We start from the raw sequence: 13,878 nt of genomic DNA on the forward strand, positions 1-13,878 counted from the left end.
GCAGGGGGCAAAACGAAACAAATCAAGCAGCCCAATGAAGACTGAACCTATTTGGTAGCCATATTCAGTTGAATATTGTTTGGAAAAGACCCGAAAACTGGGAGAAGGGGAAAAGCGAATTGCCTTGCTTGAGTCCCTAATAGCTTATAGTATCCCAAAGAAAGGACTGACTGGAGACCATGAACAAGAGCGCTCCTGTTACAACACGAGAATACATTGCAACGTTTTGTTGAAGGCTCCACATGTTTTAATACCTGTGGTTCAAAGCTCAGGGGAAAGGCAAGAGGACTGTTTCTTAGCTATTACGGACCACTGTTCTTTCACCTCACTTTTTTTTTAAAAAAAAGGTTACCTGTGATTTCACACTCTAGTAATGTAAGTTTTTCTGGAAATTTTTGAATTGGATAACGCTCTGATGCTCTAAATAGATTGTGATCTGCTTCAACATCTTTGATTTGAATCAAACATGGATTAAGATTGTCAGAGGAAGCCCTTCTTCACATTCAATCTATAGGAGAAGTAGAACATGAGAAGAGTTATGCTGGGTCAAACTAAAGGCCCATCTAGTCCAGCATTCTTGTTCCCACAGTGCCCAACCAAATTCCTATGGGAAGCCAACAAGCAGGACTTGTGTGCAGTAGCACCCTCCCATTCTTCTTCCCCAGCAACTAGTATTGAGAGGCATATTGCCTCTGATACTTGAGATAATATATAGCCGTCATGACTAGTAGCCATTGGTAGCCTTATCCTCCATGATTTTGTCTTATCACCTTTTAAATTCAGCCATGTTGGTGACCATCACTACATCTTGTGGTAGCAAATTCCATAGTTTAACTGTGCTATACACTGTGTGATAAATGTACAAAAGAGAGGACCTTCTCTGTGGCTGGCACCCAGATTTTGGTATGCTCTCCCAAGGGAGGTATGCCGATATTCTTTTTGCAGGCTGGTTAAAATCATTTTTATTTGCTGCCAAGCATTTTAAATTAGCATATATTCATTGGTTGTATTGTTTTATTCCTCTCAATTTTACTGTATTGTTTAGTGTTTTATGTTGTTTGATATTTTATTGATTTTTAAAACATTGTATAGTGCTCTGAAATCCAACTTTAGATGAAGGTATAATTTATACATTCTTAAAATAAATGTGTTCAGTAAACAAAACTTTAAAAGTACGCCATATTAAATTTATGTGCTGTATCTCCAAAGTTTTTCCAATAGGCCAAAGCAGTAGAACTGAAATAATTGATTATGAGAAAGTATTCAGTAGTTACTTTTAAGTCATGACAACTCAGTAGCATACAGTTCTTTTACATTATTTAAATTTTTGACAAACAATGATGGCTCTGAAAATTGCTAACATAGTAATTGAAAGCATTCCCAGAGAGGTGAGCATTGGGGTAAATAGTTACATGCATTGTAGAGATACTAACCTAAAAAAGTTAATTTGTGTGATATTGTATTCATTATGTCACTAATTAATTTTAGGAAAAATGCTTTATTTTAGAAGCACGTGATTTGGCCCTGCATATATCTTTTTAACTATAAATCCCCACCCACCCCACCCCACCCCACCCTTGGCTGCTATTAGGATAGTGGGGCTTAGTCTTTTCTTTCCAACTAAAGCCCCCCCCCCCCCATCTGCTATTTGGCACGGGAGAGCAATTCCCATTGGCACCAATCAAAGCTTCCCTCCTGTGCCAATTAGCAGCTGGGGGAAAAGAGGGTGGATATTTGTTGGGAACATGGCACAAGAGGAAAGGGGTAAATTCCCCTCCCCTGATCAGGCCACCCAGCAGCTCTTAAAAATACACCTGCAAGGTTAAGTCACATGGTTAATGTCACATGTACTTTAGCCCTTAGAAACTGTTTTTTCCTTCAGAAACATGTTGTGGGAAATTTTTCTGCGACACATGGCAAGTAATGACACAGCTGGATAGTGTATGTTATTTCTTACATCAGATAATAGTCTTGAATGTAGGATTTCCATGGGATTTGGCCCTTCTGTGGGCAGTTGAGTTCAATGAGGCTAATTCTGAAACTGGCAGTATATACGCTTTCTTTTTACCCTCTTACTTATTTTCATAGTTTGCCCCTCATTTTTCTTTTCTATGAGCTGCCTTTGAACAGTATGAAAGATGTATTTTGTCATGTCTTTTCATCCCTTTGTCTTCTCCAGCTGTGGCAGATCTGCAGAGGATGTTTCCGACACCACCCTCCTTGGAGCAACACCCGGCTTTCTCCCCTGTGATGAGCTATAAAGATGGCATTAGCTCAGAGACGGTGACTACACTGGGGATGCTGGAAAGTCCTGTGGTCAACATGGTTACAACTCAGCTCACCGAATTTAAAATGGAGGTGGAAGATGGATTAGGGAGCCCTAAGCCAGAAGAAGTCAAGGTAGCAAGCTGAAGCTGATAATATTATACAACTGCAAGATGGGTTTCTTGAGGGATTTAACTAACAAAACAGGAATTTAAATTCTTTGTTGAGAAATCTCAAATGCTTCAAGTGTGCACATGAAGTACTGTGGCACCTTAGAGCTGAACTGAGGTTGTGGAAGGGTCATAGCTCAGTGGTACAGCATGTATGCAGAAGGCCCCAGGTTCAATTCCTGCTATCTCCAGTTTAAAGGATCAGGTAGCAGGTGACGGGGGAAACTTCTGTCTGATACCCTGTAGAGCCACTGCCACTCAGTGGCAACCTGGAGTGTCCAGTGTGGTGCATGTGGGTGCCAATGTGATCACAGACAGCTCTGTGTTTTGTTTCTTAATTTAAATATGTATCTATTATTTTTTAACTGGGAGGCCGGCACGCTGCAAAGTGAAGGGCTGCCCTCCAGCACCAATCTTTATTTGGATTCAAAATAGTTGGTTTGTGTTTTAGCCCTCAGACCCCACCTTTGCCTAGAACTTAGGTTCTTGGGCAAGTTACTTTTCTTTTAGTCCTACCAGTTTTACCTTCTGGGAAATTAGTGTTCTTTGACCAACCATGCCCACCATAGCAGCCATTTTGTGAGAGCACCCATAACACTGTCAAAATTTGAAGTGTACCCACCAACCCAATAAGGTTTGGGACCCCTGGTGTAGAACATACACTAGATGGCCCAATGGTCTCATTTCAGGCCACAATGTTCTAAAGTGCTGCAGCATCGTTCAGCTACAAATTAGCAGTGTTACTTTTTTGCAATGTATGCAAATTAACTAGATAATATTATATTTATATTGCATGCATTATTTTGTATGAACAGCAGATTTCACTTAATCCTCTTACTGAGGGGTCATGTGTATTACACTGTCTTCCACCTGTTACGTATCTATATGGGACTGGGCTTCCTTTCACCAGGGGCCAGTACAGGTGGCAATAATTGAAGTAGGTTTATGGGACTGATCTACTCCTCAGTCTGCTCCTGAAAAGGAGGGAGGAGCTGCTGCTAACAATTACCAGTCCATCTTCAGCAGAAGCATCAGCATATAGGTTTCCTTAAGACAAAAGTTCCTCACATGTTTTGCTACTAGATTCTCTCCCCAAAGCAGAAAAAGGATCTGATGCAAGAGTAAGCGAGGCACCGTTGGTTTATAAAGTGAGCTCCTTCCACCTATACTAGTCCCTGAAAGGGACCTGTTTCTAGATTATAAAGCAGGTAGCTTGGGACTCAGATTCTCATCTGTTCATTTAAAATGTAACCTGAAACTGTCATAAGGTCTAGGTTTTAAAAGAACCTAGAATTATTTGCCAAGGTTGAGGCTGGACAGTGAAGAGAAGTGAGAGGGGACGTCTGATCTCCCCTCTCAACTTTCTTTTCTCTCTCTTTCGCCTTCCCCCACTCATTTCTCTAGATCTGGTGAATCAGTTTCAAGTGTGTGTGTTCAGACAGTTGTATATTGATGGAAAATAAATTTGGGGTGCAGTCCTATCCTTGTGAGCCTCGTGTGGCGCAGCGTGGTAGGTGGCAGTATTGCATCCTAAACTCTCCCCATGACCTGAGTTTGATCCCAGCGGAAGCTGGGTCTCGGGTAGCTGGCTCAGGTCGACTCAGCCCTCCATCCTTCCGAGGTCGGTAAAATGAGGACCCAGCTTGCTGGGGGAAAGGTAGTCACGACTGGGGAAGGCAATGGCAAACCAACTCCCGCTATAGTCTGCCATGAAAACGCCTCTAGGGGTCAGTAATGACCCAGTGCTTGCACAGGAGGAACCTTTCCTTTCCTTTCCTTTCGTATCCTATCCTATCCTATCCTATCCAGATAGTCACCAGCATCTGAAATCGGAGGCTGCCAACTATCCTATTCAGGGCAGGTGGAGTGCAGAGGGGATCTTCTCCTCTGTGCTCCAGCCGCCCTGCATTTTGACTTGCCGCAGCTTCGGGGAGGGTGAGGGAAGGAGCCTGGAGACCCAATAGGAAGCTATCTAATGCAGCTTCCATGGTGTCCTCCCCTCCCTGCCCCCAGGACTGCCCCCCCCCTTTCCCCATCTCAGTGCTCCATTCCTGAGCGTGGAGACATAGCCTGCCCAGAGAGAACTGCGCCAGCTACGAGGGGGTGGGGAGTGTGATTTCTGGGCTCTGACGTTGGAGCCCTGGTTCCAACCTTGGATCCTAGAATTCAAACAATCCTATGTCCCCCCAGACACTGTCTGGGGGCATAGGATTGCTCTCTCAGATTTATTGACCTGCTATTTCTTTACAGAAACAAGAAACTAGAGGGATCTAGCAGAATGAATATATGGGAAAGGTCTATTTTGTACTCTGGCAAAGTTACTTCTGTAAAATTAATATGGACGTTTAAAGAACTGCTGCTTGTGTTTTATTGCCCTACACATGATCTTACACATGTTAAGAATAGATTAGAAGATGTGTGACTTTGTATAGTCAGGTGGTGGCCCAGACTATATTTGACCAAGGAGCTTCTGGGAATAATGAACTGATGCAATTCACTTGTAACACCAGACCATAATTTGGTCCTATAGGAATGAATCCTGAGGTGCTTCAGGCTTGTGCATTGCCTCTTTCTCGCTTTTGTGCCATGATCCAGGACTTGTGTTCCTGGTTTGGCTGTTCATCAAAATGGCCAGATGCCTTGTGATGCTTCTGAACCAGACTTGGTTTGGAGGCAAGTGCAAGCTGTAGATTGGTGAATTTGACAAACAGTCAAACTGTGACTTGTCCATCCATGACTGCAGAGCATGACACAAGGAGGGAGAAGGCAGTGTGTAAACCTGACACTCCTTGGGGCTCATTCTAATAGTGCCAAATCATCTCTTGGCATTGCATGTGTGAATACACCCATTTTCTCCCTAATTTAAATGGATATGTACAGCATCACCTTGACCAGAGTGCCTTCACAGAACAGGAAACAAAGGAGCATCTCATTGTACTGTTGAGTACTGGCTGAGTATAGTTACGTATTTCCTTGACTCCTTCCTTGTTTGGTTCCTTCTGTTTGGGCACAGTTGTAAATGTTAGATATATTCCAACACACTCGTCACTAGCTGTTGGTGTGTGTGTGTGTGTGTGTGTGTGTGTACTGGATTAGACCCAGACTAAGTTAAACTAAGTTAAAATCAATGGGGCAAGTTAGCCATGAATTAACTTAAGCCCCATAGATTTAAGTGGGAACTAATTGCAGTTTATTTAATCTGGATCCCATCCATTGTTTCCAGTTGTCAAAACAATATCAGTCTTGAGATACAAATGAAAATGTGGGTCAAGATTGGTGATAGAGATTAAAAAGTCCTGCCCGCCCCCCGCAGAAGCAGGCATTCATAACAAGGGATCAGTGCTGTCTAGACAGCTTTGCGACTGCATATGGGTTTCATCATCAGTTAATGAATGCACCAATAAACTTTTGGGCTGCCTCTCCCTTACGAGAGAGAGAGAGAGAGAGAGAGAGAGAGAGAGTGTGTGTGTGTGTGTGTGTGTGTGAGAGAGAGAGAGAGAGAGAGAGTACACTACACAAATGAAGTTGTGTATACCTTTAAAACAATTTCTCCATATAAAGACATGTGATTGTCATGTGAGCCAAAGGGCTTAAGGAGCTGCACATCCCAGTGAAGGGGTTGACATCAACTGAGTCATCAGATGTTCAGCATTAGAAAATGTGTTGCTAGGTTTGGCCGTGCGCTCACCAACCAATTCCTTAATTTTTTGATGGTCCTCATAGTTTGCCATGAGGGAAAATACAAGTTTCAGAATGGATTTTACACAGACAAAATGGATTTTACACAGGATTTCAGAATGGATTTCAGAATGGATTTTACACAGGCAAAATATGGGAATGTCTATTTAAATACCACATATATTTTTGTTTAGCCATAAATAATTTTATTCTAACTGTGGCTACAGGGTTGGATTAAGACTGGGGAGGTTCAGATCCCCACTCAGGTTCAGATCCCCACTCAGCCATGATGCTCACTGGGTGATCATGGGCCAGTCACTATCTCTCCACCTGACCTTATCTCATAATACTGCTGTGATGATGAAAGGAAAGGGCATGTATGTTGGCTTGAGTGCTTTGGAAGAAGGGCAGGATAATCGTAACTGAAAGATCTGTACATAGTGTGTGGATTGTAGCAGTCATATTCAAGACTGCCCTAGTTTCGGGATGTGTATGTTGTGGGTTTTTTACCCATAACAAAACTGGAAAAAATACCTCAGTCTTGTTAATGCAAACAATGTCATCTTTGACTCAGTTAAGTATCTGCAGCTGTATGAGTGAATAGTGTTTAGTCTGAGTGCCTTATTAAATATAGGGCTAGCCCCCAAATGCATATGCTTTGCAGACATAACAAGGACAGATTCTGTTCTCAAGAATAGATTCTTAACTAGGTCCTTTCAAATACAATTTATTCACTTTCCATCCAGTGTATATGTATATTTAATGTAATTGATTGGCTCAGCAAAGAAACAAAAAACAAACTGGCTATAACATTGCTACGGGAAGGAGCCACCTTTCTCTTTACACTCTCTCTTAACTCTGCCCCACACCTGTCCTCTTGTTTTCCACTAAATTACTCTGTCAATGTCCCCTGTATTTTCTCTTGTCGGTTGAGATCCCAAATCTCTAGATATTACCCAGAATAGAGAAAACAAGTTGAATTCCCCTTCCTCTCTCCTGTAACGTCTAGTAATGAAATGCATGAAGTGATACCGTATCACGCATTTCCCTACCTCTGCTGTACATTATTGGCTGCTGCTGTTAGAGAGGCGAGGAGACATGTCACATGATGATACCACAACAGGCTTTTCATTACTGCATGTTACAAGGTGGAGAGGCTAGACATGGGGCCCACTGTTTTTGTCAGCAGCTGATGGTTTGGGTAAAGTCTAGCTCCATACTTATTTTTTGAAATCCTGAGAGAAATGAGAGTCCAAATGAAAATGTCTTACCTGTCATCACTTCAGACAAGAAAAGTCACCTGCATATACGTGTGTTTCCTTTTTATAAGGAGCGTAACTGACAGGGGCTGCTCTGTTACAAATAATGCAATTACTTGGCATTTGCAGGATTTCTCCTTTGTGCACAAAATTTCAACCTTTCAACCTTTTATGGGCTCCTCCATGTTTGCTCCTTTGAAGATGCTACCCAGCCAGTGCCTCCTACCTCTGAAGATCCCAGAGGCCTGTGTCTATCGGCCTTCTTGGGCTATTCCTCCAAAAATTGAACAACTTTCTTTACCACCTACCGCTGCTTTCATCAGAGATGGTTACAAGTAAGTACAACAGTGGAAACTGGAAATGCGCGTGCATGTTTTGTGTATTCATACAGAAGATGGTTTTGTCTTCCTTGTTATTCATGGCATAAGATATTAGTTCTCAGCCTTGGGATTTACTTTGCCCATAGTAGCGCGGAGAGCCTATTTGGAAATGCTGATTACCAAACACGCTGAAATGGTCAGACATAACATTTTTTATAATGAGAATATTTAGAAAAAAATCCTTCTGTGATGGGCACAGCCACATTGAGATCAGTCTCCATTTCTGTCTATCCCAACAGAGAGACAAAGGATAGGAATGGCTTCTTGCTTAATTGTCTCGTTGATCATCAGTCCTAAAAAGTCCTACAGGGACACTTGCTTGATATCCGCAGCTACTTCACTGGGTCAGGCTCATTATTTTCATAGTTCCATAGTCACATAGACAGGGCTGGCAGTTAACATTGACATTAGATACCCTTTGCATCTCTTAGCTTTATAGCTCAGATGTTGGAGGGCTTACCTCAGTGATGATAGTTTTTCTCCTATTGCTTCCTCTTTCAGCTTGCTGCCTCTTCCAGATTCTGACATAACTATCTGCCCATTTGCTGTGCTCTGATCCTATCTACTCTGAAGTTAGTGTCAGTATATTAGCTAAGAATTAATTGAAAGCTAGCGTAGCACTTCATATGAAAAGCAAACCCCAGCTGCTAATCTTGAAACACAGCAAGAACTGAAACTGTGAAATGCATGAAACCCCTTAAAAGCAAACATGGAGTGTAGGATTCTCCTGCAGCAGTGAATTAATTTTAGAGAGGAAACAGCTTGTATCTTCCTATCAGTCCTTTATATGAATCACTTTCCAGCTCTAAAGGATCTTCAGTGCTCTCAAAGGAATTGCCAAAAATCAATCAATCAATCAATCAATCATGAAGCCCTTGACATTGCCTATGCAGCAATTTAATTCCTGGTTTTCTGTAATAGTAACTACATCCCAAGACCTCAGCTGATTATTAATTGCAGGTATTTATTGGGATAAAAATCGCTTATTTCCAGTGTAATCCAATTAGAGCAAAGACTATTACTGCAAGCTTCTGCGAAAGAGGTGATTGCTAATCAAGATTTCTAGGTCACCTTTTGTTGTTTCTCTAAGGCACTTGCTGCACTTCAGCTTCTCCTTTCTGAACGTGTAGCCTGCTTTTTTTGTTTCTCTTCACTGGCACTTGAGTCAGTTAGAGATAACAAGAAAATTATTCCAGAGAATCAGGTTTCACCACATTTCCTTCTTGAATTGCTGGCAGAATGGGAGTTCAAAATGAATATTTAAACTTCCACATTAACTGAAAAGGAACCGTAGATGCATTCAATCTTCAGGTTTCCACTCCTTCATCAAGGGAGCGATTGCCATAAGGGGCACATTTTAAGGACAGTGTTTTTATTAGCAATGTAAGCAGGAAGAATTATGGAGATCTGTATCCATGCTGCCCTTACTGTGAAATTCCATGGCAAGATCTGTGTTTGTCATCTGTAACAGGTTTCTTGTCAAAATAAAGGGCCATGTTCTGGCAGCAGATAATGATAAAATTATGAATAATGTGATGGCGAGTGTTGACCCCTCCTAGCAGTTGTGGCACAAGCAGACAGGCAACGTACAAAGGATGCATTGCCAGTAGGCAAGACGCAGAAAAGAACTGAATTTGGCCAGTTTAGGAAATTTACCTGGGATCAGGTAAAAATCTTGTAGATATAAATCTGTATTACCCATATTCGAAAGTAAGCACTTTAAATACTATTATATGTCTAGATCAGTAACATAGGTTTGTGGTGTTCCCCTTGTACATAATTTGGTGAGTTATTTAATTAGAACTCTATTTTTCTTCTGAAGTATTGCAATGCAAACACTGACTTGACTTAACACACTCAGTAGGCACGTCTTTTTTAAGGTATGGTATTTTATTTTATTTATTTATTTATTTAATATACTGCCCCACATTTATTAATTAATAATATTAATTAATTAATATACTGCCAAGGCTCTCTGGGCAGTTCGCAAACAATTTAAACCATAAAATACAACACGATAAAACATAAGACTTTAAAAGTTTAAAAGTAGCATGTAAAACCAAAGTAAAAGCCAGCAGCAGTGACAGCCCAGGGAAAGTCTGGGTGAAAAGGTGCGTTTTTAGGAGGTGCATGAAAGATGCCACATTTTCTGCCTCCAGAACTGCACATGGGAAGGTTTTCCAGAGGGTGGGTGCTGCCACAGAGAAGGTACACCTTTCAGTCTCTGTCCTGCACTGTCAGAATACTCCTCAGTTCGGTTGTTGATGAGATCTTCTGTGACATGCTATGCTTTACCTTAGTGACTGTACTCTGTGGATAAGAAGCTCCCCTGCCTTTGTATCCACCTCCCATTTTGAAAAACGTTGTGCGAAGAACTTACAAACTCAAGCAGATACATATTCTTTTTCCCCCTTGTCTGCTTGTAGCAATGTACCCAGTGTTGGGAGCTTGGCAGATCAAGACTATCTTCAGATGAACACTCCCCAGATGAGCACTCCTGTGACACTAAGCAGTGCTGCCCCAGCCAGCAACGGTGGAGCGGGAGTCTTGCCTTCTCCGGCCACTCCTCGTTTCTCCGTCCCTACACCACGCACACCCAGGACTCCAAGGACTCCAAGAGGTGGGGGCACTGCCAGTGGGCAAGGATCCGTAAAATATGACAGCACAGACCAAGGATCGCCAGCCTCAACACCCTCTACAACCCGGCCCCTCAATTCTGTGGAGCCAGCCACTGTCCAACCAATTCTAGAAGCCCACAGCCTGTATGTCACGCTCATTCTTTCAGACTCTGTGCTGAATATCTTTAAAGATAGCAACTTTGACAGCTGCTGCATTTGCGCTTGCAACATGAATATTAAAGGGGCAGATGTGGGGTTGTATATCCCAGATTCGTCTAATGAGGACCAGTATCGGTGCACTTGTGGATTTAGTGCAATTATGAACCGCAAACTAGGGTACAACTCTGGGCTGTTCATTGAGGATGAATTGGATATTTTTGGCAGGACTTCAGACATCGGCCAAGTTGCAGAGAGAAGGTTGCTAATGTGTCAGACCACCTTAATTCCACAGCTAGGAGAGGGATCCAAAAGGGTTCAGGAACCCCCAATGAGCCTCCTCCTCCTCCTTCAGAATCAGCACACCCAGCCTTTCACCTCATTGAGCTGCTTGGACTACATGTCTGCCACTAGCCGACAAACACTTCATTACACAAACTGGAGTTATGATAGAGTTCAGGCAGAAAGCAATGACTCCTGGATTGAGTGCTTCAATGCCCTGGAGCAAGGCAGGCAGTATGTGGATAATCCTACAGGCGGGAAAGTGGATGAAACTCTTGTCAGAAGTGCTACCGTGCACTCTTGGCCTCACAGCAACGGTAAGGATTTTTCTTCTCTTTGGACAAAACAGTTTTTGGATGTTCAGGTGGTGGTGGTGGTATTATTATTATTATTATTATTATTTCTCCAATGAAAGGGTGGTTCATTTAAATATCTGTTGGCAAAACGAAATTAATTCATACAAACGCTAGCAAGAGAGTGAGTGTAGATACAAACATTGGAATGCTTTGTAATAAGCAAGTGCTAAAATGTCTGGAGAGGGGAATAGCTCAGTGGTAGAGCATGTATTGTCCATGCAGAAAGTCCCAGCTTCAATTCCTAGAATCTGCAGCTAAATAGATCAAGTAGCAGGTGATGGGAAAGACCCCTGCCTGAGACCTGAAATCAGCCAGAGTAGACAATACCAGGCTAGATGGACAAATAGTCTGGCTCGGTATAAGGCTGCTTCCTATATGTTTTCTGTGCTTGTTCATTAGCACTGTAGTGCTGTTTCAATTTTGCTGTACAGTATTTTACACGGTGTAGTGTCCAATATTAAGTGATTTATGGTATGGGTGTCTCTGTGTTGTCCTCTGTACATCAGCTCTATTCAGCAAGATTGAGCAGCCACTGGAAACAAAGTAGATCGAGTATGTTATAGCTTGATTTGGATTGCTTATTAATATGTGCACAGGGGACTCTGCACAATGGAGCTGTCATTATTCATCCTCATGACGCCTTCATAAACTACTTTTTCAAAATCCCACAAGTTTCCGATGTGTCTTACAAAGTACTTCCAGGGTTGATAGGCTCAGAAAGAAGCAACAAACCCCGCAGCTGTATAAATATAGTGCACAGCTTTCTCTGAATTGTGGTTTATACATCGCTTCTGTAAAACTGTCTAGTCCCCTCTGGGACCAGTCTTAAAGCAGATGTGCCCAGGCTACAGTTTGACTTTTGGCAATCACAGCTCCCTGCTGAGGGTGTCTGTATGGTGCACAGGTTTACCAGCATGTCTTTTGTCACATTCACACGTTACATTTTTAGGTGTACACCTAAAAAAATGTGTAACATTGCACCTAAGGTAGATGTAAATTTGTTTTGACAACATTAGAGCTGCAGCACCCATTTAAGTTATAAGTCTGTACTTCAAATTCATTATTTACTTTAAATGTGACAAGTCTCTGGATTATGCTTTTTGTGCTAGAACTTTGGTTGAATTACAGCCTACAAAACGTCTTCTCTTTTAAAGTCCTGAATATTGGGGCGAGGCATGTTTATTTGGCAGTGGAGGGAAAACCGATAAGTAGATCCACTTTCAAAATTTCACATTTATATTCTGCCCTTCCTCCAAGGAGCTGAAACCTTGAGTTTTTCAATTTTATCTTCCCTATAACCGCATGAGAAAGGGTTAAACTGAGAGAGCACCTCTTGGGATCTAGGCAAATCAGCCTCATATGGTCCATAGAAGGGCCATCCAGATGTGTGTCCAGAAAACGAAGGCTAGCTTAAATCATCATCATCACCATCATTTGCCCAGTGCTTTCAAGTATTCAAAGCTTTTCACATGCTGTCACAGACTGGCAATGCCCTGTTTTGTGGGTGTAAGGGAAAGGAGACAAAATATTCTGCCCGTAGTCCTTTTCACTCTTCCCTCCCTGTGGCCTTTTCTGCTGCCATCAGATAGAAGTCCTTATTTTAGTGACTGGCTCCACCTGACCAGCCTCAAACTCCCTAGGTCTCAGGAATCTACTTTAGGTAGTATGGGTTGGCCATTAGACATGGGTTGCCTACCCTCCCAAAAAGACACCACAGAATTTAAATTTTACTGAAGAAAAATGGCAGTAGGAAGAATCAGTGATGTGGAGCAGAAAGCTTTCTATTCCCCCCCGCCATGCTTTAATTTTCCCTGGAAAATTTTCCATTTCATAAGTTCATGCTAATGAACTAACAATGAATGGACACCAGTTGCAAATACGATATCAGACAAATATTAGTCTCAAAGTTGTAGATGAGTAGTTGTCAGCATATCATGCACAGTTTTTTGGGTTGCTAAAATGTAATAGCGTGTTAACAATTTTCAGTACCTTCATTTTTTCCTTAAATTTAAACAGTGTAAAGGAAGTACATGCTATTGTCTTTATATTTTTACAGATATTCTAATAAAATGTCTACGTAATATAACATTTAAATCACATTAAGTGTGCTTCAGTTTCCCACCTCAGATATTTGAGGTCAAGTACTTGTGCCTGGAGCACTTCTTTTTAGCTTTGTTTTTCACTAATACAAGTGAGATTTGAACCAGAGACTTCTTGATTCACAGTTCTTTCTCTTTGCCATTACACTCCACCTGTTTGATGGACTAAAACTTTCTTCAGAGTCTTGAGTGCTGCATCCAAACTAAGAGTGTGTTGTGAGAAAGTAGCTCCTCTGATTTTCATTTAGCTGTCATGCATATAAATAATGCTATCATCTTCCAGAATATTGGAAGGCCTTTTCTATCATCTTAGTCAGGCATTTATGTTGGATCAAGATTAAAGGCCATGATAACATTATTTGGAGCAGGGGTGGGTACCTGTTGCCCTTCAGATTTTGTTGGACTACAGCCCAGATCATCCCTGAACCAAGGCTATGCTGGCTTGGGCTGATGGGAACTGGAGTGCAGTAACCTCTGGAGGGCCACGGTTTTCCCATCTGTTATTTAGAGGCAATCCAATTATTAAGATTTAACCTAGCTGTCTGAGGCAAATGTAAGAACATTGGTCCAGGTCTTCTATCATAAATTTTTATGATTCAGACTTGGCATTCAGGA

General features: G+C 41.9%; 1 protein-coding gene across 6 annotated transcripts in view; it reads left to right on the forward strand.

Moving 5' to 3' along the window:
• MED13L (mediator complex subunit 13L) overlaps positions 1–13,878 on the forward strand; it is a 213,543-nt gene that overhangs the window by 154,355 nt on the left and 45,310 nt on the right. For all 6 annotated transcript variants that reach the window (XM_084819398.1, XM_084819400.1, XM_084819399.1 and 3 more), the window contains 3 exons: positions 2,180–2,400; positions 7,502–7,707; positions 10,179–11,125. In XM_084819398.1, coding sequence (XP_084675524.1) covers positions 2,180–2,400; positions 7,502–7,707; positions 10,179–11,125 — 1,374 coding nt within the window. The remainder of the gene's footprint in view (positions 1–2,179; positions 2,401–7,501; positions 7,708–10,178; positions 11,126–13,878) is intronic.

Source organism: Heloderma suspectum, chromosome 13 (assembly GCF_057233095.1).
Source record: "Heloderma suspectum isolate Gila_16-S chromosome 13, 16-S_ref, whole genome shotgun sequence".
Taxonomy (NCBI): Eukaryota; Metazoa; Chordata; class Lepidosauria; order Squamata; family Helodermatidae; genus Heloderma; species Heloderma suspectum.